The sequence below is a fragment of the Talpa occidentalis genome, unplaced genomic scaffold (genome assembly GCF_014898055.3).
Source record: "Talpa occidentalis isolate TD23 unplaced genomic scaffold, MPIMG_talOcc4v2.1 talOcc4.6, whole genome shotgun sequence".
Classification (NCBI taxonomy): Eukaryota; Metazoa; Chordata; class Mammalia; order Eulipotyphla; family Talpidae; genus Talpa; species Talpa occidentalis.
In genome coordinates, this window is record NW_023604972.1 from 2512377 (window position 1) to 2537667 (window position 25291).

General features: G+C 56.5%; 1 protein-coding gene across 2 annotated transcripts in view; it reads right to left on the reverse strand.

Annotated features, from left to right (window-relative positions):
- Positions 1-11223: 11223 nt before the first annotated feature.
- The window catches only part of STK32B (serine/threonine kinase 32B), a 156449-nt gene continuing 142381 nt past the window's right edge, over positions 11224-25291 (reverse strand). For both annotated transcript variants that reach the window (XM_037529670.2, XM_054688029.1), the window contains exons 8-12: positions 21453-21569; positions 20390-20515; positions 18111-18242; positions 17261-17325; positions 11224-12352 (exon numbers count right to left, since the gene is read on the reverse strand). In XM_037529670.2, coding sequence (XP_037385567.1) covers positions 12214-12352; positions 17261-17325; positions 18111-18242; positions 20390-20515; positions 21453-21569 — 579 coding nt within the window. In that variant the 3' untranslated portion in view covers positions 11224-12213. The remainder of the gene's footprint in view (positions 12353-17260; positions 17326-18110; positions 18243-20389; positions 20516-21452; positions 21570-25291) is intronic.

Consider the following 25291-nt stretch of genomic DNA (forward strand, 5'->3'; position numbering starts at 1 on the left):
CAGACACTCAGTTCGAAGTCGTCGAGCCAATGGGAAAAGCACAAAGGACGGCATGAAGAGGGTCACGTCGTGCTCACGGGCTGGTTCCTCGCCTAAGTCTGTCTCGTCCCAGAGAGTCTTACCGCGAGTCTAGCCCCGCCGCCAGGAGAGGGCAGAGCAGCTGGAGTAGCTAAAATTAAAATTTAAAAATTCATTAGCAGGAGGAGCGTGCAGTGAGGGGAATGGGCGCGCGTCCCGGCCGCCCCACAGCCGCGCCAGCGGCCAGTCAGCCCCAGTCTCAGGACTTTGTCGATCTGCTGGGTGCAAATTCCATAGGAAGGGAGTTTTGAAAAACTGTATTGAGGTATAATTAACATTAATAAATTGCATAGAGTTAAAATGTCCACTGTCATGCATTTGGAAGTATGGACACCGCCTTAAACGATCCCCGTAATCCAGAGTGTGCGCGTAGCCACCCTAGGGGGGTTTTCTGGTGTCTGGGATGTACCCCTCGAAGCCACCCGCTGGTACCCACTCACCTATTCTATCTTTGCAGATTCATTTGCATTTAAAGCATCCTCTATAAATAGCATCAAACAGCATCGATTCTCTTTTTCTTTACTGTCTCACAATAAACGCCATCCTGCGTTGCATCCTTGCCGCAGGGCGCGTCTACAGAGAGTCCTTGTTCCGCGCTGGGCAGACCTGGCCCAGCTGCACACATTTTTATGCAATCTCGTGCTGACGGAAGCCTGAGCTGGCTACGACAGAGGGAGCAGAGGACATCCATTCCTGGGCTTGGCAAGGACGTGGGCTCTCGTCGCTCCTGAGTAGGTAGGTGTCTGTGAGGGAAAGTCTGGATCACGCAAGTTAGGTTCAGCCTAAGAGTCTGTCGAGCTACTTCCCAGAGCAGCTGCACCAGCTCGCATCCCCATGAGCAGCCTCCACACTCACACCTAGACCAGGAGGGGCCGTCTCTAGTCTTCCCAGTTCTAGTTACTCGATTAGGTGAACAACGATTTCTCACTGTGATATAGTCAGTGTTCGAAGGCGCATTTGCCAAACATGCATCTTATTTGGTGAAGCATCTGGCAAATCTTCTATGCATTTTTATTGGGTTGCTTTTTATTTTTGAGTTTTGAGACTTTATTATATTTTCTGGCTATGAATCCCTTTTCAAATATATGCCTGGCAAATATTTTCTCTCATTTTGCAGCTTGCCCTCTCATTTCTTCACAGCATCTTTGGAAGAGCAGAACTCACTAATCTTGATAAAGTCCAATTGGTCAGCTTTTTCTTTTGATTTGTGCTTTTGTGCTTTTAGTATCTAAGTACTCTTTGCTCAACCCAAGGTCACAAAAGGTTTTTCCTGTTTTCTTCTAGAAGATTTTTCCTGTTTTATGCTCAAAGCATTTTATAAATGCACGACATAGTGTGCATATTCAGAGGCAACAGGTGTATGTGTGTGTATGGAGATATGTACACCCAGATAGACCCATAACTCTAACAGTTTTACGCTTCAATGTTGATACTTCGTGAAGATTTTTTGTATATAGTGCAAGCTATGGATCAAAATTCTTTTCTCCCCCATATGCATGGCCAATTGTTACAGCCTCATTTTTTTGAAAAGGCTATTCTTTCTCTACACCTTTGCCAAAAATCAGTTATACACATTTTCCAAAGTGAGGCCCCTTCTGGGCTTTCTATTCTGTTCCTTCAACTTATTTTGACACCAATAATAGTTTCTCGATAACAATAGCTTTTCTGTCATAAGGCAGGTAGGGCCTACAAAACGAATTTATTGCTCTTTTACCAGATTTTTTTTTTTTTTTTTACCACAAAGGTCCTTTGAATTCCCATACACATTTCAGAATTACTTGTCAATTTCTATCAAAAAGCTGTGTGACTCGGATTGTGTGTCATCTCCAGGGCAATTGAGGGAGGATTTACATCGAAATGATACAGAATCCTCGGACTCCAAATTCAGCACTGCTCCCATTTATTTAAGTCTTCATTCATTTCTCTCAGCAACATTTTAGTTTTCAGTGTACTTTTGTCAGATTTATCCATAAGTATTAACTTTCTTAACACTATTGTGAATTACATAACATTCAAAAATATTAATTTTGTTTTTTCTCACAATAGTATATAGAAATACAATATTTAATTGCATCCTGCAAGTTTGATAAACTTCCTCTGTAATGTTCAGTGGCCTTTTGGTGGGTTCCATAGATTTTCTCTCTAGACAGTCATGGCATTGTTGAATAAGGCAGTTTTACTAACTTTTTAAAACGGACATACTATCTTTTTAAAACACAAAATTGGTTTCTATTTGCTGACACCTTGTTAAGATCTTTTGCATTCAAGTTCTTGAGGAATACGGATCTGTGGTGTCCTCGCAATGGCTTTCTGGCTTGGGAATCAGCTATTGCTGGCCTTGTAAAGTGAGTTGGAAAGCGTGTCCTTCCTTCACTTTTCTAAAAGTGTGGGGGTGATTAGAATTCTTTTTTTTTTTTTAAAGAGGCATGTATTTATTTATTTATTGTTTGTTTGTTTATTTATATAAGCACTGGGTACAGTCAGAAGCGCGGGAGGGTGAGAGAATTCACCAGAGCCAGAGCGGGGAGCAGAGCAGGCAGAAGGACCGAAGTACACTGCTGAGGGGAGCAGCGGGCGGCAGGAGAGGTCTGCGCGCCATGTGGGACCCTCCTCTGGTGGCCGGGGAGCAGCCGGGGATCGAACCGGCGCTGCAGAGGCTGCGGGCAGCTTCGCAACCCAGCGCTCAACCGCTGCGCCACCGGGGAGGCGGGGGTGATTAGAATTCTTTCTTTCTTAAATATTTGGTCAAGTTCAACAGGAGTGTTGGCTCCTGGAGTTTTCATTATTTAACTAAGCCTCTCATTTCTTTAACTATATAAAACACACGGTTACCTGTTTCTCTTAAACGCTCCTGGTTTATCTCTTCAAGGAGTTTTCCTTTTCATCAAGTTGTGTGATTTATGGACACAAGCAGTTCCTGATAGTCCCGTATTATATTTTCAGTTTATGTCAAATCTGTGGTGACATCACTGCTTCCACCCTGACCTCGATCATCTGTGCCTTTAATTATTTTTTCCTGTCAGCCTGCCTAGGGGCTTATCAATTTTATGGATCTTTTAAAAATACCATTAGGGCCTCCCTGGTGGCGCGGGCGGTTGAGCGCCGCGCTGTGAAGCTGTTCATAGCCTCTGCAGCGCCAGTTCGATCCCCACTGGCCTTGGAGCAACCCACATGGCAAACAGACTTCTCCTGTCTTGCCCACTGTTCCCCTCAGCAGTGTATTTCATCATTCTGCCTGTTCTGTTCCCCACTCTGTCTGTGGTGAATCCTCTCACCCTCCCGCACATCTGGACTGAACCTGGCTCTTGTATAAATAAAAACAAATAAATAAATATGCCATTATTTCATTTGATTTTATCTTTTATCCCCATTGATCTCTTATCTTCCTTATTTCCTTTATTCAACTTATTTCAGGCTTAATTTGCTCTTTTTTATTCTCTAGTTTCTTAAGGGGGAATCTGAAGTCATAGACAAGATCTTTCTTCTTTTCTAATTTAGGCAGTTTGCATTATAAAGTATAAATTATGAATTTCCTTCTAGTGAATGTGTTCGTGAAAGCAGATGGCACAGTCAGCTCTGGGTTAAGCCCAGCTGACGTCTCCCCCTCTCTGTTTGCAGCACGTTCCTGCTTCTTGCACACCCGGAATCGCTCGATTGGTGCCGGTCATTTTAGCTTATCAGGGCATGTTCCTACAAATGTCTTTGAGCCATGCTCTTGGGCACAGTAAAGTTCTTCAAAATATTTCAATCTTTTTCACTCTGGTTTTAGGTTTACGAGGTGGACTACGGCCATGTTTAGGCTGATTATTCCTCCCTGTTGCAGTACGATTTCTTTGCAGTTAGTTTCTGAATGACGAGGTTTGGCGCTGGTAGGAAACAGAGTGTTCCCAGCCTGCTTGAGCGAGGCATGCTGTTCCCTGTCATCCTTGGGGCAGCGCTTTCTCTGGCCTCAACAAGTTTCCTCACCTCCATTTGCTGACTCGACTCCAGTGAATGGCAAGGGTTGACCTGGGAGAACCCGGAGTCCTGGGTTCTCTCTAGGACCCGCCCAGCAATCCCTGGGCACTCTGAGCTCTTAGCTCTGTCCCCTAAACCTGGCGAGCCCCTGGGTTCCCTCCTGCAGCCACCTGAAAAGCCTCTCGAGGCCGACTCACCTCCAGGGTTTGCATTTCTCCAGTCACTGTCCTTCACCGGGTCACTGTCCTTCATTGCCTGATGTCCACTGTCTTGAAAGCTGTTGTTTTGCTCATGTTGCTTATTTTAAAAAGCTTCCTTGTTATAACTTGGTCCTAAGGTTTAGACTAAAGAAGCTTTTAATTTACCTTCCTCCTATCAGCAAGGTTATGTGTCTTTTCACACAATTAAGATTCTTTTTCTTTTACTGTGAATTGTCTATTCATTTCTTGGCTCATTTATCTCTAGGGTTTTCTTCCTCCTGTGATTTTGGAAAACTCTACAGAGATTTACATATTAGGGATAATAGCTCTTTGTTATTACTGTGATTTAAGTTCTAAGTATTTTCCAGATGTAATGTTAGTCGTTTTAATTTTTGTTTTTTGACATGCAAATATTTTCAGTTCTTATGTAACAATGTTTTCCTTGTTGCTTCTAAATTATTAAATGTATTTTTAAAACACAAAGAATATAAATAAGCACACTGGGGGGAAACCAAGCAAAAAGAACAATTCTGAGCACCCCTTCCAGGCAGGACACTAAGGTTCTGACAGGACAGCTAGTCTGTCAGCCCCGAGGTTATTTTTTGAGAATCGTATCTTTGTATTGCATATTTGCATGGAACTATGTTAGAAATCAGTTAAAACTGGACAAGGGAAACCTCTGCAAATTTCCTTCAAATTTCTGATAATGGTGACAAGGTCCCCGGGAAGCCATCCCAAGCCCAGGAACCCAAGCAGAATTGTTCCAGGGCTACCCGGCAGGGAACTAGATGGTCTGGATGTGAGTCCTCAGGATCCTCAACGCCCAGGATAAGACTCAGGGGCAGGCACCCAGGGAAAAGTTATTTACAAAGGAACTGAGAAGAGGAGCAAAGAGAAAGAGGGAAATATAGAGATTAATTGGTCAGTATGTCCCACCCTAATGCTGCCTGAGCTGGGATGCCAGGTGCACATGGAAGGCAGGAAAAGTCAAGACCCCTGCAGGCCGCACGTGTTCCCTCTTATACCAAGCATGGCTGCTTAACCGCACCCTTGGTTCCCAACACCCCCATTGACCCCCGAAGCCAGAGTCCTGGCAGATCCATGGCATGATAGGAGTTGTAATCCTGGGCACCTGGGATCTCCGGCATGGGGTCTGCTCCCCCCGGCAGAATGACTCACATTTGGGGATGGGCCAAGCATCTAAACAGGGAGCACAGGCAGGGAAAAGAGGCCGCAGAGCCACTGGGCCCCCTTGGTGTGGTTGGCACAGTGTACAAGAAGGTGGTTGTATAGAGGGGGCAGCGGTGGGTATCCTCCTGCTTGTGGCACCTTCCTGGTTGGAAACTGCCCCTCCTGGGGTGCCCGCCTCGCCCAAGCCAACGTCAATAGCTCACTCCCCGGCACCCCTCCTCATTTAGGGCAGGTGGGAGACTTGGCTTCACCTATCAGAGGACCCCATGAAATTTTGATCTGGGAGATGCGCCAGCATGGAGGGGATCCGCTTCCCGGGAGGCTCACAGAGGGGTGCGTTTAGGGGGCAGGAGGTGGAGTCTGCTCTGTGCAAGTGGCAATGGGCACATTCACGGAGAAGACTCAGGGGCGTGGACACTGGGGACGTGGCCTCCAAAGCTGGCCCTCGGGCCCTGTAGGGCTGGGAGGCCTCTGAGGTCTGTAAATGGCTGTTGGGAGCCTCTGGCTATGCCCGCGCTTCCTGGCACGTCGTTAAGGAGACCCACCTGAGACTTGTAGCCACTCCATACCTGGCAAGATGAAAAGAATGATACGTGAAGAGTTGGATGAAGGCCGCCAGCTGATCCCTGTCCACTGCATTCGCTGGGGTCCAGCCTGCTCTGTGCCAGGCGCTGTGCTGAGTGACAGTGGCCCTGGGAGGCTGGAGGGATGGGCACGGACTCCTGGGCCACGGTGAACCCCAGGGCTCCCTGGCACGTCCAGAGGGATTCCTGGGATCCTGGGCGGGCTGCCGCCAGATGCCTGGAGTCACTGAGCACAAAGCTCCCACGTGCTCACTTGGCAAATCAGCAGGAGGCCGTCCCCTCCCCCAGCAAGATGGCAGGAGTTCAGGAGCGCTGAATGGCTCTGGAAGAAAAGTCCCCAGGAGTGCAAATGGACCCTTTCGCTCCGTGGCTCTGCATCAGCTCTCTTGGAAGGGCTTAAAGTCACCAGTCAGGCCAAAGGTCGAAGCTCTGGCTTTGTATAGTGCCTCACGATTTTCAAAGCATGTCCAGTCACTCTCTCATTCGCCCCCCTGGAGGCCGGAGCACCCCTGCCCGCCACACCCTATTTCAGAGCCCAGCGTCTGGCAGTGACCAGGCTTGCAACTCCCTGCGTGGAGCTCTTGCTCTGCTCTCGTTCTCCGCGGCCAGGGCCACCACCCTTGGGCAGAGTCATTCTGAACAAATTCGACAGCCTCGCCGGAGCCTTCTCCACAGAGCAGCCAGGCCAAGCCTCGGACAAGTGCCAGTCCCCACCTGCCTGACAGCCTCCAGCCCCTCCTCATCACACCTGAGTAAAACCCAGATTCCTTCCCGTGGCCCACAGGCCTTGGCGGGCGGATCCTGCTCCTCTGTGACCTCGCCTTGCCCCTCCCCTGCTCAGCCTCCGTGACACCATTTCTCCCTCCTTCTGCTAGGATCCCAAGCTGGGCCCTGCCTCGGGATCTTTGCACCACCTGTTCCGGAACACCCTACAGATTTTTCTTGGCCTCTATTTAGGGTTCAGCTCAAACATTATCTCCTCAGGAGGCTGTCGTGCCAGCAGGCACCGGGCAGGCTCTCTGTGGATCCAGGCAGAGTTACGGGTAAAGGAGCATTCTGGAGTTCTCAGTGGCTTTTTCAGGCTTTAATGCTCTTTCTATGCCAGCTGCTGTGGGGCAAGCCTGCAGGCTGGCAGGCAGAGAGGCCGGGAGGCTGGCAAGTCTCCCAGACCCCCGCGAACCTGTCCACTTTTCCCTTTGGGCTCTGTCCAGCGTCCTCTCTCGGTCCTGCCTCTCTGAGTCAGTCGTCCTCTCGTAGGCCCCGCTGTAGCTGTTCTGTCTCTCAGCAACGCTGCCCTTATAGCCTCAGCCTCCAGGCCCACTCCCTGCCCCAGGTGTCCACGATCGGGCACGCATGCCCGCCCACGGGCCCACGGGCCTCCTGCTTCAGCACAGTCAAGGCCACAGGCGATGGCCACAGAGGCCAGCGGGGTGAGAGCCCCAGCGTCTTCCGTCTGCGCAGGCTTGCCCTCTCCCGGCACCAGCGCCCCCAGCCGCCCTCCCGCAAGCCCTGTTTTATCTTCCACTCACAGTGAGTCAGCTTTGTCCAGGGCTTGGTTTTGAAAATTTTAAACCAACAAAAGCTTTTGCAAAATTACGTTGATCGTGTTTATGTGACTGTCATTTCCCAGGGAGCCGAGTGGTTTGCGGGGGCCGCGGAGGGAAGGCCACGGCGACGGGCCCCTCGGGCCGCGGCTGGCCGGGCTTCAGGGCCGGGTCCCTCCTCCGCTGGCCGGGGGGCTCTCGCACCTCACCCCTGCCCCCCGCCCCTGCTCCCCCACTGAAGCCCAGGGCACAGACGGGCACAGACCACTAGGTCCAGACGGCACCCGCCCGCCGCCCCTCGGCTGCCCTCACAATTGCCATCTCTGGTGCCAGCTGCTCAGCCAGATCTTGTCCAGATTTTTGTCCAGTTCCGTGAACATTCTTCCACTTCCTCCTCCAGCCTTTTTATTGAATTTTTTATTTTGGCCATGATTTTTCATTTTCAGGAACTCTTTCATATTCCCCTTTCCTTCCAGAACAGCTTGTACTATTGTTTTATGGCTGCAATATTCGCTCGGCTCTCTCTGAGGACGCGCATTCCATCCCTGACGCCTCGCTTCTCTTCTGGACTCGGATGGCTCCTTGGGGGGGCTGTTCTGCGTCTACCCCGCTCTCGCTTCTGCTGCTCCGCCCCCCGCCCCCGGGTCTGCCGATCCCGGCCCGTCCTTGGTTGACCATAAAGGGCTGAGCTGGTGGTTTCTGTGGGGTTTGCGTGACCGCAGTTGACTTCCCAGCTAACCCCGGGAGGGGAGGTGGACGGGACTTTCAGCTGATGTAGTCTGTGTGGACAGGTGAGTCGGGGCACCTTCCTCCACAGGTGAGCTCTAGGCCTGCACCGAGGTTTGCCCTCCTTGCGGGTATTTCTTGTCTTTGGAAAATGCAAATACAATTCTAGTCTCGGGGAAAATCAAAGCCACTGCGGGTGGGGGTGGAAGTACAATGCTGGGGACAGACTCCCCAGTCTTCCCCGATAGATTTTGAAAACCCCTTTTATTTCACAGTAATTCTAGAATCATGCAAGAGCTTCAATGACACACAGAAGGGCTCCGTGCAGCAGTCACTTACCTCCTGCTACGGTCAGTGTCATACACACCCATGACACCTTTGTCCAGGCCAAGGAAAGGTCTTGTCATGACCTGACCATCTTCTTCTCGTCCAGTCTTCCTCTGGCTGCCTCTCCTGTGCATTGACCCGGGGTTGCTGGTTCTGCTGCCTGGGGCCTCCACGCTGGGGCCCAGACCCACGGGGAACCCACAGGTGCATCATGATGGTCACTATGACAACCACCCAATGGGTTAGGAGTGGTTGGAGGAAGAATTCACCTGTCGCTGCAAGAAATTCTGACACTTGCCAATGGACAACCAACTCCCCAAAGCCCAGGCCGGCTGAGAGACGCCATGGGCATTAGTGACCACAGGGATCCGGGGTCTGGAAGCCCACCGTTCCCCCAGTCCTGCACCCACTCTGCTCCCCGCCATATTGGATTATGTGCTGCTCCTGGGAGATGCCCAGGTTTCTTTTTCATCCTTGGGACTCTATAGGACATGGTCTCTCCCTCCCATCCATCGAATTAACTCCTTTCTTTTACTTAAAAAAATGAGATTAATGTTAAGACTTTCTAACTCCCTCAAATTAGACCTTAATATTGAACATGGTAGTTTTCAAAAACTAAATATTCAAGACCTCGGTAATCAATTTTCCTTCAATGTCACGCACCAAGGCATAAGGCATGTTAAGAGCACTGGCCTAAAAATAAAAATGTCCTTTTCTCGTCAACACGACTTACATTACAGGTCATCTTCCACTCTATAACTCTGATGAAGATTATGTCTTGTGGGTGATGGGCCGAGTGTTTAGGGAGATTCACTCATTCCTTGGGGAATCTCAATGGCCGTCACGTGACGAAGGCGGCTCTCACCCCTGGAATCACAGTCACTCAAAGGTGCTGTCACCACTGACCAAGTTTCGGGGTGTCTGGTGGTTATTGCAATACCCAAAACCTACACGACATAGGACTAAGTCTTCCAGAGCACCTCATGGAGTGGTCACGCCACCTGAGAGGATCCCCTTCCGGGTGGTGTCCTGGCCTGGGGACATCCACAGGTGGTCCAGCGCAGGGACCCGGGTCGAGGTGAGGCCTCAAGGGAGCGGCAGCAGGAGCCAGGGATTTGCCTTTGCTCAGCAAGTGCCCTCTGCTTGGCTGATAGAACCTTACAGAGTGGGTGTGCTGACTGAGGGGTGTAGTGATGATGCCAGAGGTTGATCCAAGACAAGCCAAAGGGTCGTGCGAAGGGGGTTGGATTGTGCCAGGAGGAGGCTGGGTGACCTCAGGCAGGTTACAGGTCCTCTAGAAGATTCTTTTGCTCATCTCTAAAATGCACACATTCATGCATAGAATCAAAACCCTGGCCAGTTGCTGGCAGAGTGCTATGGAAAGAAGGGGTTCCCGTTCCTTGCTCCTCCCAGCTCTGGCTCCTCTTGGGACTCTGGGGAAGGGGCTGGCGCCCGCACTGCCCACTGGATTCCCTGGTCTTTGCAGCGGCTTCTGGGAAGCCACTTGGAGCAGAGCTTCGTGGGAAGGGGCAGAGACGGAGGATTAATAGTTTGTGAGTGGTCTGGTGACTTGGGGAGTGACATCTTGATTTGTCACAGTGCACAGAGCTCTGGGAGTTAATGTGGTGCACCCACACTTAGGCCCGAGTGGACCTCATGACAGCTACATGGACAAGGCTGAGCGGGAGTGACCAGGGTTGCTCAGGTCAGAAACTGATGCTCAGAGATGCGGGGACTTGTGAGGGTTACACGGCGGGGTGCAGGGTGATGGTGGGGGCACAGTGAATGGTGGGGGTGCAGGGTGATGGTGGGGACCCAGTGATGGTGGGGTGCAGAGCGAATGTCGGAGCGCAGAGTGAATGGTTTTATTCTCTGGGCAAAGCAAGCACGTCATTGAGTTGGTGCCCCCCACTCCGGGGAGAGGGCCCCACCCCACCCAGCCCCATTAAGAACAAAGTTGTAAGAAGCAACGTCCAAGAAACAGTTTATTCTGAACAAGGAACAACGACGACTTGAACGGGGCCAGGAAGTCCAGCCTGGGGCCGCCCCGTCCTGCCCGGTGCCTGCCCGGCCCAGGGCACATGGCAGGCGCTTCGGGGCACACGGGACAGGCGCAGCCCCCGGGGTTTCTGGCGGGACAAAAGTGCGAGGAACAAGGAGACTTACGTGGACGCCCCCGGGCGACGGCCTTGGCTCAGGGGAGGAAAACAGATCGTTGTGTCTTTAAATGAAACAGAAGAGCACGCGGCAGCGAAACCGCCCCTTGAGAAGCCTAAGACACGACCTGACAGTGCGGGGGGGGGGGGGGGGGGGGGGGGGGGGGGGGGGGGGGGGGGCGGGGGTGCGGGTCATGTAAAAAAGTGAAAATTGGGGGTTGGATGAAAAGGCAAGAACACCATTGAACCCTCGCAGAGACACACGGCGGACTCCAGGGCGAGAAGGGAGCGCGGGCCTGGCCCGCGGAAACGCACTGACCGTGACTGAGGGGGGGTGGGAGGGAGGTTTCCCCAGCGGCGCTCGGACCAAGAGGACGGGGTGCAGCCGTGAGGGTGCGGCCCGCAAGGCCAGGCCAGGCCAGCGCTGCCCCCAGCCCAGGCCGAGCCGCCGCCTGTGGGGCTGATGCTCTCCCGCGCCCCTGAACCCCGGCTGCCCTCGAAGGCCGAGCACCCCCGACGTGGGCAGGCCGGCAGACCGGGAAGTGGTTTGGTCTCGGGGGAGGCAGCTCTTCTCCCAGAACACGCTTCCTACCCAGCAGCGGGGAGGGGCCTAGCCCGGGGCAGCTGGACCCTCGTTCAGACAGGGCGGGTGAGCGGCCTGACGCCCCTCCCTGGAAGGAAGTCCTAGAATGGGGATGGAGACTCAGGTTTGCTGCTGCTGGACTGGGCGGCTCGGAGGAGGTGCGTTGGGAGTGACTGGCACCCTGAGGGCATCTCTACCCCCTCCCAGCGCCAGGGGTGGGTGGGGTGGGGACCTGCTGAAATGAAGCGGGGAGGGAAGGGCGCAGCACCAAGACCACGGGGCCAGGCTGCTGTGCAGGCCACGCAGGCCTGGAAGGTCAGAACTGGCTGGTTGGGAACGCAAATGAAGACACTTCCGGTTTTGCTCCAGGATTTGGGGTGGGTTTCCAAGGAGGCGCAGACACGCCAGACGCCTGTCCTGCCTTTGGGCTGCGTGGTGGAGAGTGTGGTCTGTGGAGCGGGTGGACGGGGTGCGGGAGGCGCTGTTCTAACTGCTGGGGGTGGAGTGCACGGCAGAGATTAAGGTTGGTTTTGCGTGTGTGTAAACATCTGATACGTGTCCAAGGTTTTGCACATCTGCTACCCAATTGGAGGCTCCCAATAAATAACCTTTAGCTAGAGGTGGGGCAGAGCTATTTAACCCCTTTGACAGATAGGGGAAACTGAGGCACAGAAAGGGCCAGGCTTGTCCACATTCGAGCAGGGAACGGGTCAGGCAGCTGGAACCAGAATCCCAGCTCCCCAGCTCCGGGCCCAGGGCTCTTTCTGTGTCCATGTCGTCGGGGAGAGTTGGGGCCGTCACAGCGCCGAGACGGGGCTGGCGGGCTGGCAGCAATGGTGTGGTCCTTCTGGGCAGCGCCGCAGTGGCTTAGCTGCTGCAGCCGTGCGAGCAGGCGTGGGTGAGAAGGTTGTTGTTGCATCCGTCTTGGAGCTTGCCCTGGGCCTGGCTCCCGGCCCGGCCCTCGGTGTCCAAGAGCTGGCCGCTCGGCCCCTGCTGCCTCCTCAGCCTGGAGCAGACACAGCACAGAGTTAGTGATGGGAGCGGGTGCAGCGGGGGGTCTAGGAGGCACCGGCAGGCAGAGTGACCGAGGGGCCCACCCACACCAGCCTCTGGCCTGGGGACATGGGACCTCCGGCTGCCAAGGGGCTCGGGGGCTGTGCCTGGCACTAGGAGGGCCTGGAGACAAAGCCCCACATGCTGGTCATTCACTTGACACGGTCTCGGTCTCTGTCCAGTGGAGATGGTTCTGCCTCCTGGAGCCGTGTGATGTGTGGAGATCACCGGTGTGATCCGCCGAGGGCACACGTCAGTGAAGGCAGTCGGTCACGCACTCATCATGTCATTCACTCCTCATGTCATTCGGTCCGTCCAGACACCACCGGGTACCCGCCCTGGCCGGGGGGCAGAGGCAAGGGGCCAGCGACGCCGTCGAGATGCTCAGTCCTCGGGAGCCGGGCCTCTGGGCGGGGGGCAGCTGCCCATCAGATTGCCCCACGAAGATGCTCAGAGACCCGCACCCACACTGCGTCCTCCGCGAGGGCCGTGGGGGGTCTGCTGCTGGCGGCCCCTGCCCGCCGCCCCTGCGTGAGGGAGCGCTCAGCCTCCCGCCTCCGGGTCGTGGGGCTCAGGGGCACGCCGTTGCCCACAGCTGCCCCTGCAGGTGCGCGGTGCGGGCCGAGACCACGAGGAGACGCTTCAGGAGGCGGGGAGCGAAGACCCCGGCTCAGACCCCGGCTCGGACCCCGGCTGACGACTCTCGTCACTGGGCCCTGGCGCGGGGGCATCCTGGGGGTGTGCTGGGGCCGGGGCTGCGGCTGGGCTCACGCCAGCCGTGCGGGTCGGGGCCCCTGCTCCTGGCGCCCACCCTGCGCCGTTCGCGGGGCCTGAGAGGCAGGGAGCAGGGGTGGCTCTTCCTGCTCGGAAGGCGCTGAAGGCTCCGCTGCCAAGAACGGAGTGGGAGGCCTCGGGGAGACGCAGCGCCTTCCCCCCGCCGCCACGATCTCGCTCGGGAGGAAACGAGCGCGGAGCTTAGTTCACGTCCCCTGGCGCGGACGGGCCCCTCATCTCTGCCCCGGCAGGGACACTGAGTTTTCTCAGCCAACCTATGAAATGAGGGCACGGCTCTGTGACCCGCATGCCGCCGACGGACGCGCGCGCTCTGGACCTCCGCACCCAACACGAGAGCGTGAAGGGCCCGGGTGGGGGGGGGGCACGGGGTTGGGGGGCGCACACATCTCAAAGGCACCACGCGGAGGAAAGCTGGACAGTCAGCAATGCTTAAGGAACGAAACGCAGCTACTGCGCGGGGAGGGGTCGGGGACAAGCTCCCGGGCGCCAGGGCCGGCTTCCATGGGCGTCTGGTGCCTCAGCACACAGAGCACTTTAAACTGCCCCAGGGCCTTCGCTCGCTGTCCTGACCATCCCGCCAGGGTGGCCGCGGGGTAGGGGAGATGCAGGCTTTGGCACCCCACAGCACGAAGTGTGCTTAGCATGATGCCCAGGGGTTCACCTCCCTAAACCCCATTCTCCGCAGTGCCTCCCCTGGGGCTCCCATCTCCTGAAGCAAGGTGGGGGGGGAGGGGGGGGGAGGAGGGCTGCCGCCTCCAGGCAATGCTCAGCTCCCAGGCTCTCCCGGGAGCAGCAGCAGCATTAACATTCTGGCTTTTGTCTGCTGTTGCCTGAGGCAAAAAACGTACTTGCGGAAACCTTGGGGTACAGTCCTGGGCCCTGGGTGTGCAGGAACAAAAGGTGTGGACTCTCCCCCTGGACTCTGCTCGCAGAGGGAGCAGCTCTGGGGATGCGGGTCCCTCCATGGGGGGCCTGCTGCTGGCAGCCCCTGCCCACTGCTCCTGCATGATGGGAGCGCCCAGCCCGTAGCTGCCCTGGTTCTGAGTAACAGGGGTTGAGGCAGTTGTGAGTCCTTGTTCAGCACCTCAAGTCACACCTGCATCCACCCTTTGAGGAGGAGCTGGTACCCCCGTCCTGGTGCTGAGAGAGGGCCCAGGGGACGAGCAGTGTAGGAGGTCCCCGGGCTCTCAGAGGGGACAGAGCCCCAGCTCCAGCACTGCTCGTCCCCAAGTTCCTGGGTCAGCAATGGGCTGTGACGCATCGCTGCCCCCAGCAGAGCTCTGTGCCCACGCTCCCCGGGCACACTCCGGCAGCGCCAGGAACAACGCTGTGAGCTTTGCACCAGGCTTCCGAACCCCCCTCCATGCCTCCTTGGTCGCTCAGAATAACCCACAGGGAGGCAGAGCTGCCCGTTTGCTTTTATCCCCGTTTTGGGCACAGAAGTTTTAGATTCAGAGACCTGGGGTTTTGTGGCCAAGGCCACATGCCAACCAGCAGCAGAGCCAAACTGAGAGCGGGGTGAGGGGGTGTCTTTCTAGCTCCACTTTTCCAAACTCTGGAGGCTAAAGCAGGGTGTCACAAAGCTAAAGCTTTGCACACAATTTCAATGAACACTGTTAAAAAGAGCAACAGCCCCAAAGGGGAGGTGCCTGTGCTGTGTCCAGTTGCCCCAGAGGAGGTCTTCCTGGTCAGTAGGAGCTTCGCTGGGCTTTGGGGCTCAAAGTACAGATCTTTCCATGTAGGTCTTTCAAATGAAAGTTCAAACATCTTTTCCCCAAATGTGCTCTGCAAATGTTTGAACGAGAGGCGTCATCTCTGAACTCGGGAGTGCACCCCTGCCCCCATCTGTTCTGGGGGGATGAATGGAGCACAGGGGTGTTGCTGGGGATCCCTACGTGCTCCAGGAGTGCTGAGCCAGCCCTGGGATTTTCAGGTGGGCTGTGACTCACGCGCCCCGAGTGGAGTGGTCCAGGACGGGCCATTCCCCCCGGCTATCTCCCTAGAGAAGGGATGACGGCTCGAGCTTGCCATTAGTGCAAACTACTTGGAATGGAATATGGAAAACCACGTACAAGAGCTTCGGCCACTGCCCCGAGGCTGCCCGTGACCGCAGGCACATCACGTACAAAACAGTCAACGTGCGGTGACTGCATTCACTAAAACCACTATTTTACTTCTGCCAAAATCAATTGCTTTCAATTACTCTTATATTTATTTACTTTACATAATTTGCTGGTAAAACACCTTCTCTGATAATAACAGCCACGCTTAGGATTTTGTTGGCAACTTGGGAGAAGCCCAGGGCACTGCCAACCTCCTGTGCTAGAGGGCGCAGCCATCCCCCAGTGCCCCCCCGACCAGGAGCCATCACTGGGGCTTCAGCAGCACGCAGGGGTCCTCTCGGCTTGGGGGCCTGGAGTCTGCACCCAAGCGTCTGCTGGGCTCTGGGGAAAACTCCCCGGCCTCGCCAGTTCTGGAGGCTGCCAGTGCTGTGCTGGGTTTTTGAAATGTAATATTTTCAAGGGCTCCAAACATGGTAAGTGGTTTCTTTCTTTGAGAAATGACACAGATGGAAAATGCAGCTCCTCAAACTTCTTTTGCACCAGGGGCTTCTTATTCTATAAAACCCTGGCCTCTGCTCTTGACAAGACCTTTTGGAAGCATCATCGCTGCTCAGAGCTTTGCCCCAGAACAGTACAAGTCCACAGCGCATTTCTCAAGCTAACGGGGCTGCAGCTGCAGAGCCGTCAAGGCCAGGCCAGTCCCTGGAGCCACGCGCTACCTGGCTCAGTGGCCTTTTGCCAGCTGAGACCATTCGCCGAGAAGCTGCATTTCCAGGAAATTAGGCTAATTTAAATTTTGCTGTTTAGAAACTGAGGTCCAGAGAGGCTGGAGCCACGGCACCTGCTTCCCAGCTCCCCCCATGGGCAGTGAGCGCAAGAGGACACTACCTGTTCCCCCAGCTCCACCAGTGTCCCTGGGGCCCCTGGGACACATCTGTGGAAGGACATCTCGGGAGCTGGTGCTGCCCCTGCCAGGCACGTCTGCTAAGGGCAGCTTCTTCATCCCATGGGGGGCTGGAGGGGGATTTCCTGCTGCCACCTGGAGGGGCTTTTACATGGCAGGTGGGGAAAGGATATGGGAGTGGCATGGCCCAAACATACCTGTCCTCAGGGGAGCCCCTCAGGGAGCAGAGGCCGGGGTACAGAGGCGGCCTGTGGCTCAGGGTCCACGTCCCCAGCTCGCCTGCCCACCAGGCTCTCTGTGCCGAGACCCTCCCCCACTGGAAACCATGGCGTTGCTCTGCTGCCTCGTGGTAACGGGTGCCAGCCTCACTTCAAATCCACGACCACAAGTCTCTAAGGGGCCCTCAGCCGGCTGGTGAGACCCCAGCTCCCTAATCAATTCTCTTTCCCATGGGGGAAGAGCCTCTGTCACTCGCTGGCATTCATCCCTCTGCCCCCCGGAGGCCAACACTGCAAGCCCAAGGCCCAGAGCAGGGCTGGTCAAGTGGGAATGAGCCGCCAGCACCCACTCCTGAGCCTCCTGTCTGAGTCTGCTAACAAATCTGTCACAGCCATATGAACCCCCAGTTACTGACATGGCCAGGACCGGCCTGGCCACACCCCACGCCAGCGCTGCCCCCCTTCTGCCAGGCATGTGGCGGGGGTCTCGGCGCAGTCACGTCACCACACCCCTTCAGCATCACCACCGTAACTTCCCTGCTGCCATCCCTGCTGGCCACACAGTGACAGCCCCTTCCCGTCCTCCAACGACGGCTGTAGGGACATGACGTCCACTTCACCCATGCTGAGGGGCAGTGAGCCCAGCTCCCTCACCCAGGCTGGGGCAGATGCTGCTCCTCAGAGCTCGGGGGCCTGACTACTGCAGCAGCTTCCTGCTGAGGTTCCCTCAGCCCCTGGGCCCCGTCCCCGGGAGGGGGTGCTGGGGCCTCCTCAGTCAGGAGGCAGAGGCGGGGCTGGAGCAGGGGCGTGGGCAGGGCTGGCTGCTCCTCCTGGGAGATTGTGCTGGGGGCGCCCTGCCTGAGAAGGTGGGGGGGACTTACTTTTCTCTGTTGAAGATGATGAAGTCCTTGCGCACGGCCTCCAAGCACTGCTGGAGGTGTCCGTTCTGTGGGAGAGCAGAGAGCACTGTGAACTCGAGCGGCAGCGGCAAGGCCAGCATGAACAGCCGGGTCCAAACCCGACTGGCGGCTGATGGGGGCTGGGCCCTGGCTGGGGCAGCCCTGCGTGGGTGGGCCCCGAGGCAAGTGCTGCCAACCCCAGGCCCTCGCTCTGTCTGAAGCTGTTACCTCGGACTTAAAAGGCATTTTAAGTGGGGGAACCTCCCAGGCCACCCCGGAGGCTCACCCCTCAGAGGCTGCCTGCTGGTTGGATGGGGCTGCCGGCCACGCGATACCCCCACTCCTGGCACCCCCAATAATGCACCCAGTGTGGCCAGCACCTTCTGCACCCAGCACAGCAGTCCTGGGCCGAGCACCAAGCTTCTGGGGGCTACAGAGATGTTTTCATGTCTTAAAATAAGCAAGGGGGGAACGTGAACTTTCAGCAGTGACGTTTACGTTCATCTTCACGCAGATGGAGCCAGGAAGTGTAACCTTCAATCGTTTGTAAGGTAGAAGGGGGGTCCTGTGGCGCCAAGCGTGCCCCTCCTCTAAGGTCTGGCATGGTGAGAAGGGGCTTATCTGGAAACGGGGTCTTCGCAGATGTCACCAGTCAAGAGGAGGTGAGGGCGGAGAGCTGGGCCCTCAGCCCCAGGATGGGGGTCCCTGTGAGGAGGCCGTGTGGAGACCCAGGCGGCAGACGGGCCTGAGAACACGGAGGGGCGGACGGAGGCAGCTCCAGCCAGGGTGCCCCCGCCCCGTCCCTGCCCCGGGGTCTCCTGGCCGTACTCACCAGGGGACAGCTGGCCTTCGTGCCGTCCTTGGAGCGGCTCTTGGCCAACCTTTTCTTCTTTTTGTGAAGCGGCTTCGACTCGAGAATCATTTCTTCCAGTTCAAATGTGGGATCACAATTCAACCTCCCTTTCTGAAGACAAATGGAACTTGGTTTGTCTTTGTTCTGCCTGTCATAGCATTTCTCACTCATTCGTTCATTCGTCCATTCAACAAGTGAGGCTAACGTGACTGGGATACAGCAGTCACAGCCTTCACATACTCATTCATTGCTGCCCCCAGCCGCACCAGGTTAACACCCATGGGGTTCCTTAGTTTCCTTCCACGCACGTTCACGTCACAGGGCTGCACACATGCACATTTTCTCACATGCACATTCTCATGCCACACGCCATGTTTCTGTAAATTTCACGCTGAACGCGTCCACGTGAAATGCCACGGCGGGTCAAACTTGCGCAGTCCCCGCCCTGCTCCTGCTCCTGCTCCTGCTCCTGCTCGCCGACGGCAGGGGGTGCTGGCCTGGCTGCCGAGGGCAGGGCCCACTCACTGTGGTCAGGAGGGGTGTGGACTCTGGTGGCCGGCGGGCCTGCACCCGAGGCCTAGCTCGGGGGCCAGTCTCTTCCGGCAGGACAGCCTAGTGCTTACAGCAGCAGCCGTTCTGAAGATGCCCCGGGAAGCCCCAGTTCTGCTCCCTCTGACTCTGGACAAGCTCTTAATTTCCTTCAGACTCAGCTCATCAGCAGCAGAGTCTGGATAAGAATCCCTCCCTCGAAGGAGATTAAGTAAATCCACCTCTGCAAAGCGCTTCATTCGGATCAAGTGAGAGACTTCCTTGGTGGTGGATCCCGCAAGGGGGGCCCGCTGCGCGCCAGCCGGGGGAAGGAAGCAGCCTCCGGCGGTCCAACCTGCCTGGGCCGACTGCTCAGGACTGGCTGGCGCCTGCACCCCAGGGGCCGGAGCCAGAGCCACGGCTCTGCACACGGAACCAGGGCAAGCCCTGACATTTCAACTGCCCGGCAAGGCCTCTCTGGCCTCAGCCCCGTGACCTGCAATGAGGCAGACCTTCTGGTGCGTGAGGCGGGGTGGGAGATGCAGAGACACTGCTGACCCGGCCCCTGCCACACAGTCGGGGCCCGCACGCGAGAACCACGGTCCCTGATGCTGTGCTACCAGCTGACGGGGTGGGAATAGAGCGCCCCTTTCCTTTCCCAGTCCCAGGGGGCCCCACGTTTCCACTGGACCTGCTCTGAATCCTTCCTGGGGGTTTCAGCACCGACAGCTTGTTTTTCACCCGCCTGCATCATGCTCTTCCCACCTCCAGCTTCTGGAGCTCCACCGAGACGCCCCTTCCCTGGCCTCCACCGCTCGCCCCTCCCCAGGAGCAGGGCAGCCTTCAGGCCCAGAGGAGAATCTGCCATCCACCCCCACATCCCTGCGCCCGCCACCCCTCCCCACCCACGCCCCAGCCATCCATTCCCCACCCACCCTTCATCGGCCCACCTGCCCCTCTCCCCACCCATGCACTCCGAGGCGGGCTCTGGAACTACAATGCCTGGGGCCCAGCCCTAGACCCGTCAATTCCTTGCTGGGGAACCACGGGCGAGCACCCCGAGGACACCAACTTGTGCAGAGAAACTAGCAGGGCCCGCAGCCCGTCGTGAAGAAGCTTCTGTCAGATAATGCACGTGGAGTTTGGGACGTCGTGCTCAGTCCTGCCGGCTGCTGCCACTCACCCTCTCGTATTGACGTGACAAACACACACTGAGGGCCTCTAGTGCCTTCGAGGGCCCCCTACGTTCTGGGGCCTCTCAGGCAGAGGCCACCCTACTTGGCCTCGCCCTCTGAAGCTGGGGGTGAGGGTGGGGGTGGCATACGTCACAACACACCCAGCTGCTTCCACAGACCTGGGCGCCTGTCCAGCGACCAGAGGGCGGCCGTCCAGCCACGCAGAGGTGGTGGGGCTGCTGGGGAAGGGTCCCGGGGTGGGGATGTTGAGTTTTCCTCTCACCCAGAGGGCAGACCCTCAAATGGGAGGGGTGGGGTGAGGCGGGGGACACAGAGACGAAGGAGGGAGCAGAGGTGCGGAGCCCAGGACGCAGGAGCTCCCAGGACGGCAGCAGGCATGGGTCGGCTGGGTACGCACGAGTGTGTGCAGGAGTGAGTGTGCACGGGGGGGGGGGGGCGTGCAGGAGTGCCTGCCTGCGGGGTGCGTAGGGAGTGGGCGTGCACGGTGTCTGGGGAGGAGCTCAGGCCAGGGCTCCCGGTCAGGGCCACACTCACGTTGGGCACAAAGCCGGGCGCCAGCGCCTTCTCCAACACCGCGTCCCAGTTCACGTCGGCCAGGTAGGGCGCACTCTGGACGTCGCCCAGGCTGGACAGGCGGCTCTCGGGGTCCTTGGTCAGGAGCTGTGGGAAAGCGTACAGGGCTGGCTCGGGCTGTGCCCTGCAGGGGGTGTTGGGGCTCCGCAGGCGGCATCTGGCTGAGGGCTCTGCCTTTCACACCCTGTTTGCTCCTGGCCCCGTGTGATGGCTGCCCCGGGGGTGTCATCCGTGTTCACGTCTTCACAGCCAGAAAGGAACAGGGCGGCCAGGCCACTCAGCAAGGTCAGTTACGGGGGCCTCTAGGAAGGGGCCCGGTTTTCAGGTTCCCTGTTTCTCTCTGGGCCCAGTGCTCTGAGATAGGCCACCGCCCCAACATCTGCAAAGGCCCCCAATTAGAAATAAAAAGGATGAGTCTCCTCATCATCGGCCTTTTGGCCTGGTAACAGGCATCTGAAAGTCAGGAGGCAACCTTAGGGCCTGATGAAATGTCTCACTTGTAGCCAAGGGGGCAATTCTTTGCTTCCCCTCAGGAAGGATTTCTGCTAATTAGGGGCAAGGCCATGGAAAAGGCTGTCGTGGAAATGATCTTGCTCCAAGCAGGCAGGACCCCGCCCCGGAGGGTCGGTCTGGGGTGAAGCCTGAGAACCTGCATTTGGGGAAACCTCCCTCGATTGTCATCAGCCTCTCCTGGGAAAGCCAGGGCGCCTGAGCTCTTGAGCTCAGCCGGGGGAAAGACCATTTGCAGCAAAGAATGGTAAAGAGCAGCACGCAGTAAGGAGCTCCCTCTTCCAGGTGCTCTCAGTGGGCTGAAAAGTGCCCGAGGCTGCGCTGTCAGTGGCTCTGCAGAAGCCCTGGCATCCAGAGGCGCTGCTCCCGGGCCAGACCCGCCCCAGCAGGGGAGGGTTCAGCTCGCTTAGCTTTTCCCACCACTGTTTCTCCAGTGGTGATTCTGGGGTCTGTGGGGCTGCTCCCACGCCAACCAGGCCAGCCCCCAGGCCAGCGGGCTGTGGCCGCCCCTCACCTTCCTGAGCAAGGTCACCATGCCCGAGCCCCACGCGGAGGAGTAGTGCACGCGCTCCACCTGGAACATGCTGAGGATCTCGTCGATGGGCGTGGCCGAGTGGATCTCGTACGGCCTCTGCAACAAGGGACAACGGCTGAATCAGAGCGGGGTGACCTCTGTGCCATGAGGGGGTACGTTTATGCTCCCGAACTCGGGGCAGTGGTGGGTGTTCCTCCTCACAGCAGAGTGGTGGTGGCCAGCAGTGACCACCCCTTAGGGCAGGGTGGGCACCTGGCAGCTGTGTCATCTGTGGGGGCCACGGGAGCTGCTCGAGGGACTCAGCAAGGCCACCCAGCTGGTGGCAGGGGCGGGATGCCCAGCCAGAGTCCCTGCTCTGGGCTGGGCAAGGGGAGAGGGCTCGCCGCCACCGGGCTCCAGCTGCAGCCTGCCTGAGGGCCGCGTGGGGCATGGGCAGGACCACGTCACCAACAGCTGGTCTGGCTGGGGGCAGGGGTGGGGAGAAGCCCACTCCCCACCCTCTGCCCCACAGTGAGGGTGCACCATAAACCTAGTGCCCGGGTTCCTGGCCGGTGAACTATCCCTTCTGATGGAGTGTTCTCAGTAGTGCCACGCAGCTTCTTGCTCCTAAGAACCAAACTTCCGGAAGTCTATCTTAACCATGACCTCATGGAGGCCGCTTGAAGAGTATCTGAGCACCAGCTTAGGTCCACTGACACCCCCTTCCACTCAGAGAAAAATTCTTCCTCTGTCTCTCTTACACACACACACACACACACACACTCTCTCTCTCTCTCTCTCGCCATCCATCCACCCTCCACCTGCTCTGTGGTCGGAGCTGCTTCCTGGTTCGCATCCCAGTCACATCCCCTTGGGCTAGAACAAGCAATCATTTCCCAAGCAGCAGTGGCATGAGGACTGAGCTGATCCCGCAGGAGCCTGGAGGCCCGAGTTCATGATTAATCCGCGTGAACCTGATTGTCTGGAATGGCTTCCAGCTGGGGGCTCCTCGCCCCTCTATCGTGCCTGTCTGTATTCTCAGCGTCCTGCGCAGAGGCTGCCATCCCACAAAGGTCCCAGGGCACAAAGGCAAGGCCAAGAGACCAGTCCTTCCGCTGGCCAGAACCCATACGGGGCGCTAAGAGGCACCTGAGGTGTGGCCTCCAATCTCACGGCCTTCAGTTCCCACGCACTGTTGCCAACCGGGGGTGGCAGCCTGAGGAGGGCAGGGTGGGGTAGGGGGCTGGGGTGGGCTCAGTGCCCTGGAGTGAAGGCACATTCCGCTGGAGGAAAAGCCTGCCCACAGGGGAGCGCCCATGCCTTCAGCTGTGTCCCCCAAGGAGAGGGCTCTCCCTGACTCTCCACCCTGTTACACCTTGTCTGGTGATTGAACCGGGAACTCCCACTTCTGCCAGGGACACACAGAGCAAACCCAAAGCCCGTGGGCTCCCCAGAGAGGCTAACTGTCCGACATGTTAACATTCTTCAAGTATGCCTTCTAACGTAAAAAAAAAAAATAATGGGAAGTAGAACACAGTTTTAAAACGAGCAATTCTAAATCTCCACCTGAAGTTGTGTAACGGCAGGAATGGGCCTGTAAATAGGGCAGGAAGGACACTGAGCAGGTTTCCTCATCCAGCAGACCCGAGTAGGAGGAGAGAGGCCTGGAGCCCTCAGTGGCTTTTGCAGGCTTTTATTGGGATTTACCAGGCACACGGCAGGCAGGGGTGCCAGGGGGCCGGGAGGCTGGCAGGTTTCCCAGCCCCCAGCAAGTCTTCACTCTTTCTGGGCTCTCCGGCCTTCTCTCACATTCTCTCTGCTCTTCCATTCCTTCTGCTTCTGCTGGTGTCTCCATGACGCCGCCCTTAAAAGCCCAGTCTTAGCCCAGGTGAATCCCATCTACCGAGCCCACACCCTATTCCAGGTGCCGGCATCAGGCATGCACTCAGGACCACAGGGTTCCCTCATCTATCCTGATGGCAGGAGGGCAGAAAAGCCTGACACTTTTACTTTACCCTACAGGCTGCTATCTGCTTTGCATTTGCATGACTCCCTTGCACGTCATCAGTTATAACAACTACCATAATCAGAAATAAAGGCAAACATTTATCGAGTGCACCTGTTAGGTACACGAAGCTCACAGAATCTGTTCGAGCTACTGTGCTAGAAATGACTGTTTCACAGAAGACAGACCGGAGGTGCCACACCTCAGAGCTGGGAAGCGGTGGCACTGGACTTAAAGCCCAGGTGGGCTCCTCTCTGACCACTGCCAAGTGGGTTGAATGGTTGAAACAGGTTAAATGGCCTAATTGCTCTCAGACGCCAGGCTCCTATTCCCAGGCACAGCAGAGGCCGGAATGCGTAGCTGCAAATGATACAATTTGAGCATGTGCAGAAGCAACTAACCTTGCGCTGGAGCTGGGAGGCCAGAATCAGATGGCCAGGGGTGGGCAGGCAGGGGTGGGGAAGAGGGGGCTGCCAAGCTGCACGGAGGGGAGGGGCCTGGCAATATAGAAAATCTAGTTATTTGAGGAAACCTTTCCATATATGGGCAGATTTTGTAACTAATAAACTTCAGCCAAGACACATTTTTAACCCTTAGACGATGAAATTGAACTACTTTGTCCCCAACCGCAGTCCCCAAAACCTCTATAACCTCATTTGTTTCTAAACAGTGAAGCAGACTTGAGTGTTCTTGCTGCCTCCTTGGCAACTAATTTACAATAAGGCTTTTTTCCCCTCTTTGCTCAAGATCCAGTGTCACAATACTGGTCTGCGTACACTGGGCAGCAAGCCCACTGTAGGATGGGGAAAATGTCAAGCTTTTCTGCCCTTCCGCCATCAGGATGGATGATGGATCCTTGCGGTCCTGAACGCATGCCTAATGGCGGCACCTGGAGTAGGGCGTGGGCCTAGGTAGATGGGATTCACCTGTTCTGAGACTGGGCTTTTAATGGCGGCGTCGCAGGGATGCCAGCAGCAGCAGAAGCCGAGCAGAAGCTGAAGAGAAGCCGAAAGAGAAGAAGCCCGAAGCAGAAGCTGAGACTGCCAGCCTCCCAGCCCCCCAGCCTGCCACGTACCCGCTGAACCCCAATAAAAGACCTGCAAAAAACCACTGAGGACTCCGACTCCTCCTTTACCCGGTCTGCATGGGATCAGAGAACCTGCACTGTGGTCATTCCTGCCCTTACACCCACCGCTCAGTAGTGTCCCCTAGATTCATATCTTGAGCTCCTAACCCTTAGTACCCCACGTGACCTTGCTGGGAGAGTGGGTGTGTACAGGTAGCCAAATGAGTCACTCTCCCTAATTCTCCCCACGTCTAGGTGGGACCAGACCAAGATAATCATGAAACGTCCCTAAACCATGACAAGACGGCAGCTGCATGCATTCAGAAACACTTGGAATACGGTGAGCAAAATAACAAACTACAGCTTCTGGGACTCCAGGCTCAGGTTCCCTCTGTTGGGTGGTTGTAGAGAAACCCAGGTCCTTTGAAGAGGACATAGCTGACCCTTGGCAACAGGGTCCATTTATATGCAGATTATGTTTCTCTCCTGAGGTTCCCGCACGACGCTCACAGCGCGAGGACGCAGAGGACCAACTACAAGGGCCTTGAGCGTCCATGGATTTTGGTGCCTGAGGGGGGATCCTGAAACCATTCCCTTGCTGATGCCAAGGCGCGACTGTAGTTAAGTTTGGGGGGATCCACAGTTATACTCAGATTTTTTTTGGAAAGGTGTGCTGTACTCCAAACCCCCATGCTGCTTAAGGCCAACTGGATTGGAAAACACTGAGATCAATATTGCATCTGCTGGTGGTAAAGAATTCTACTTAGG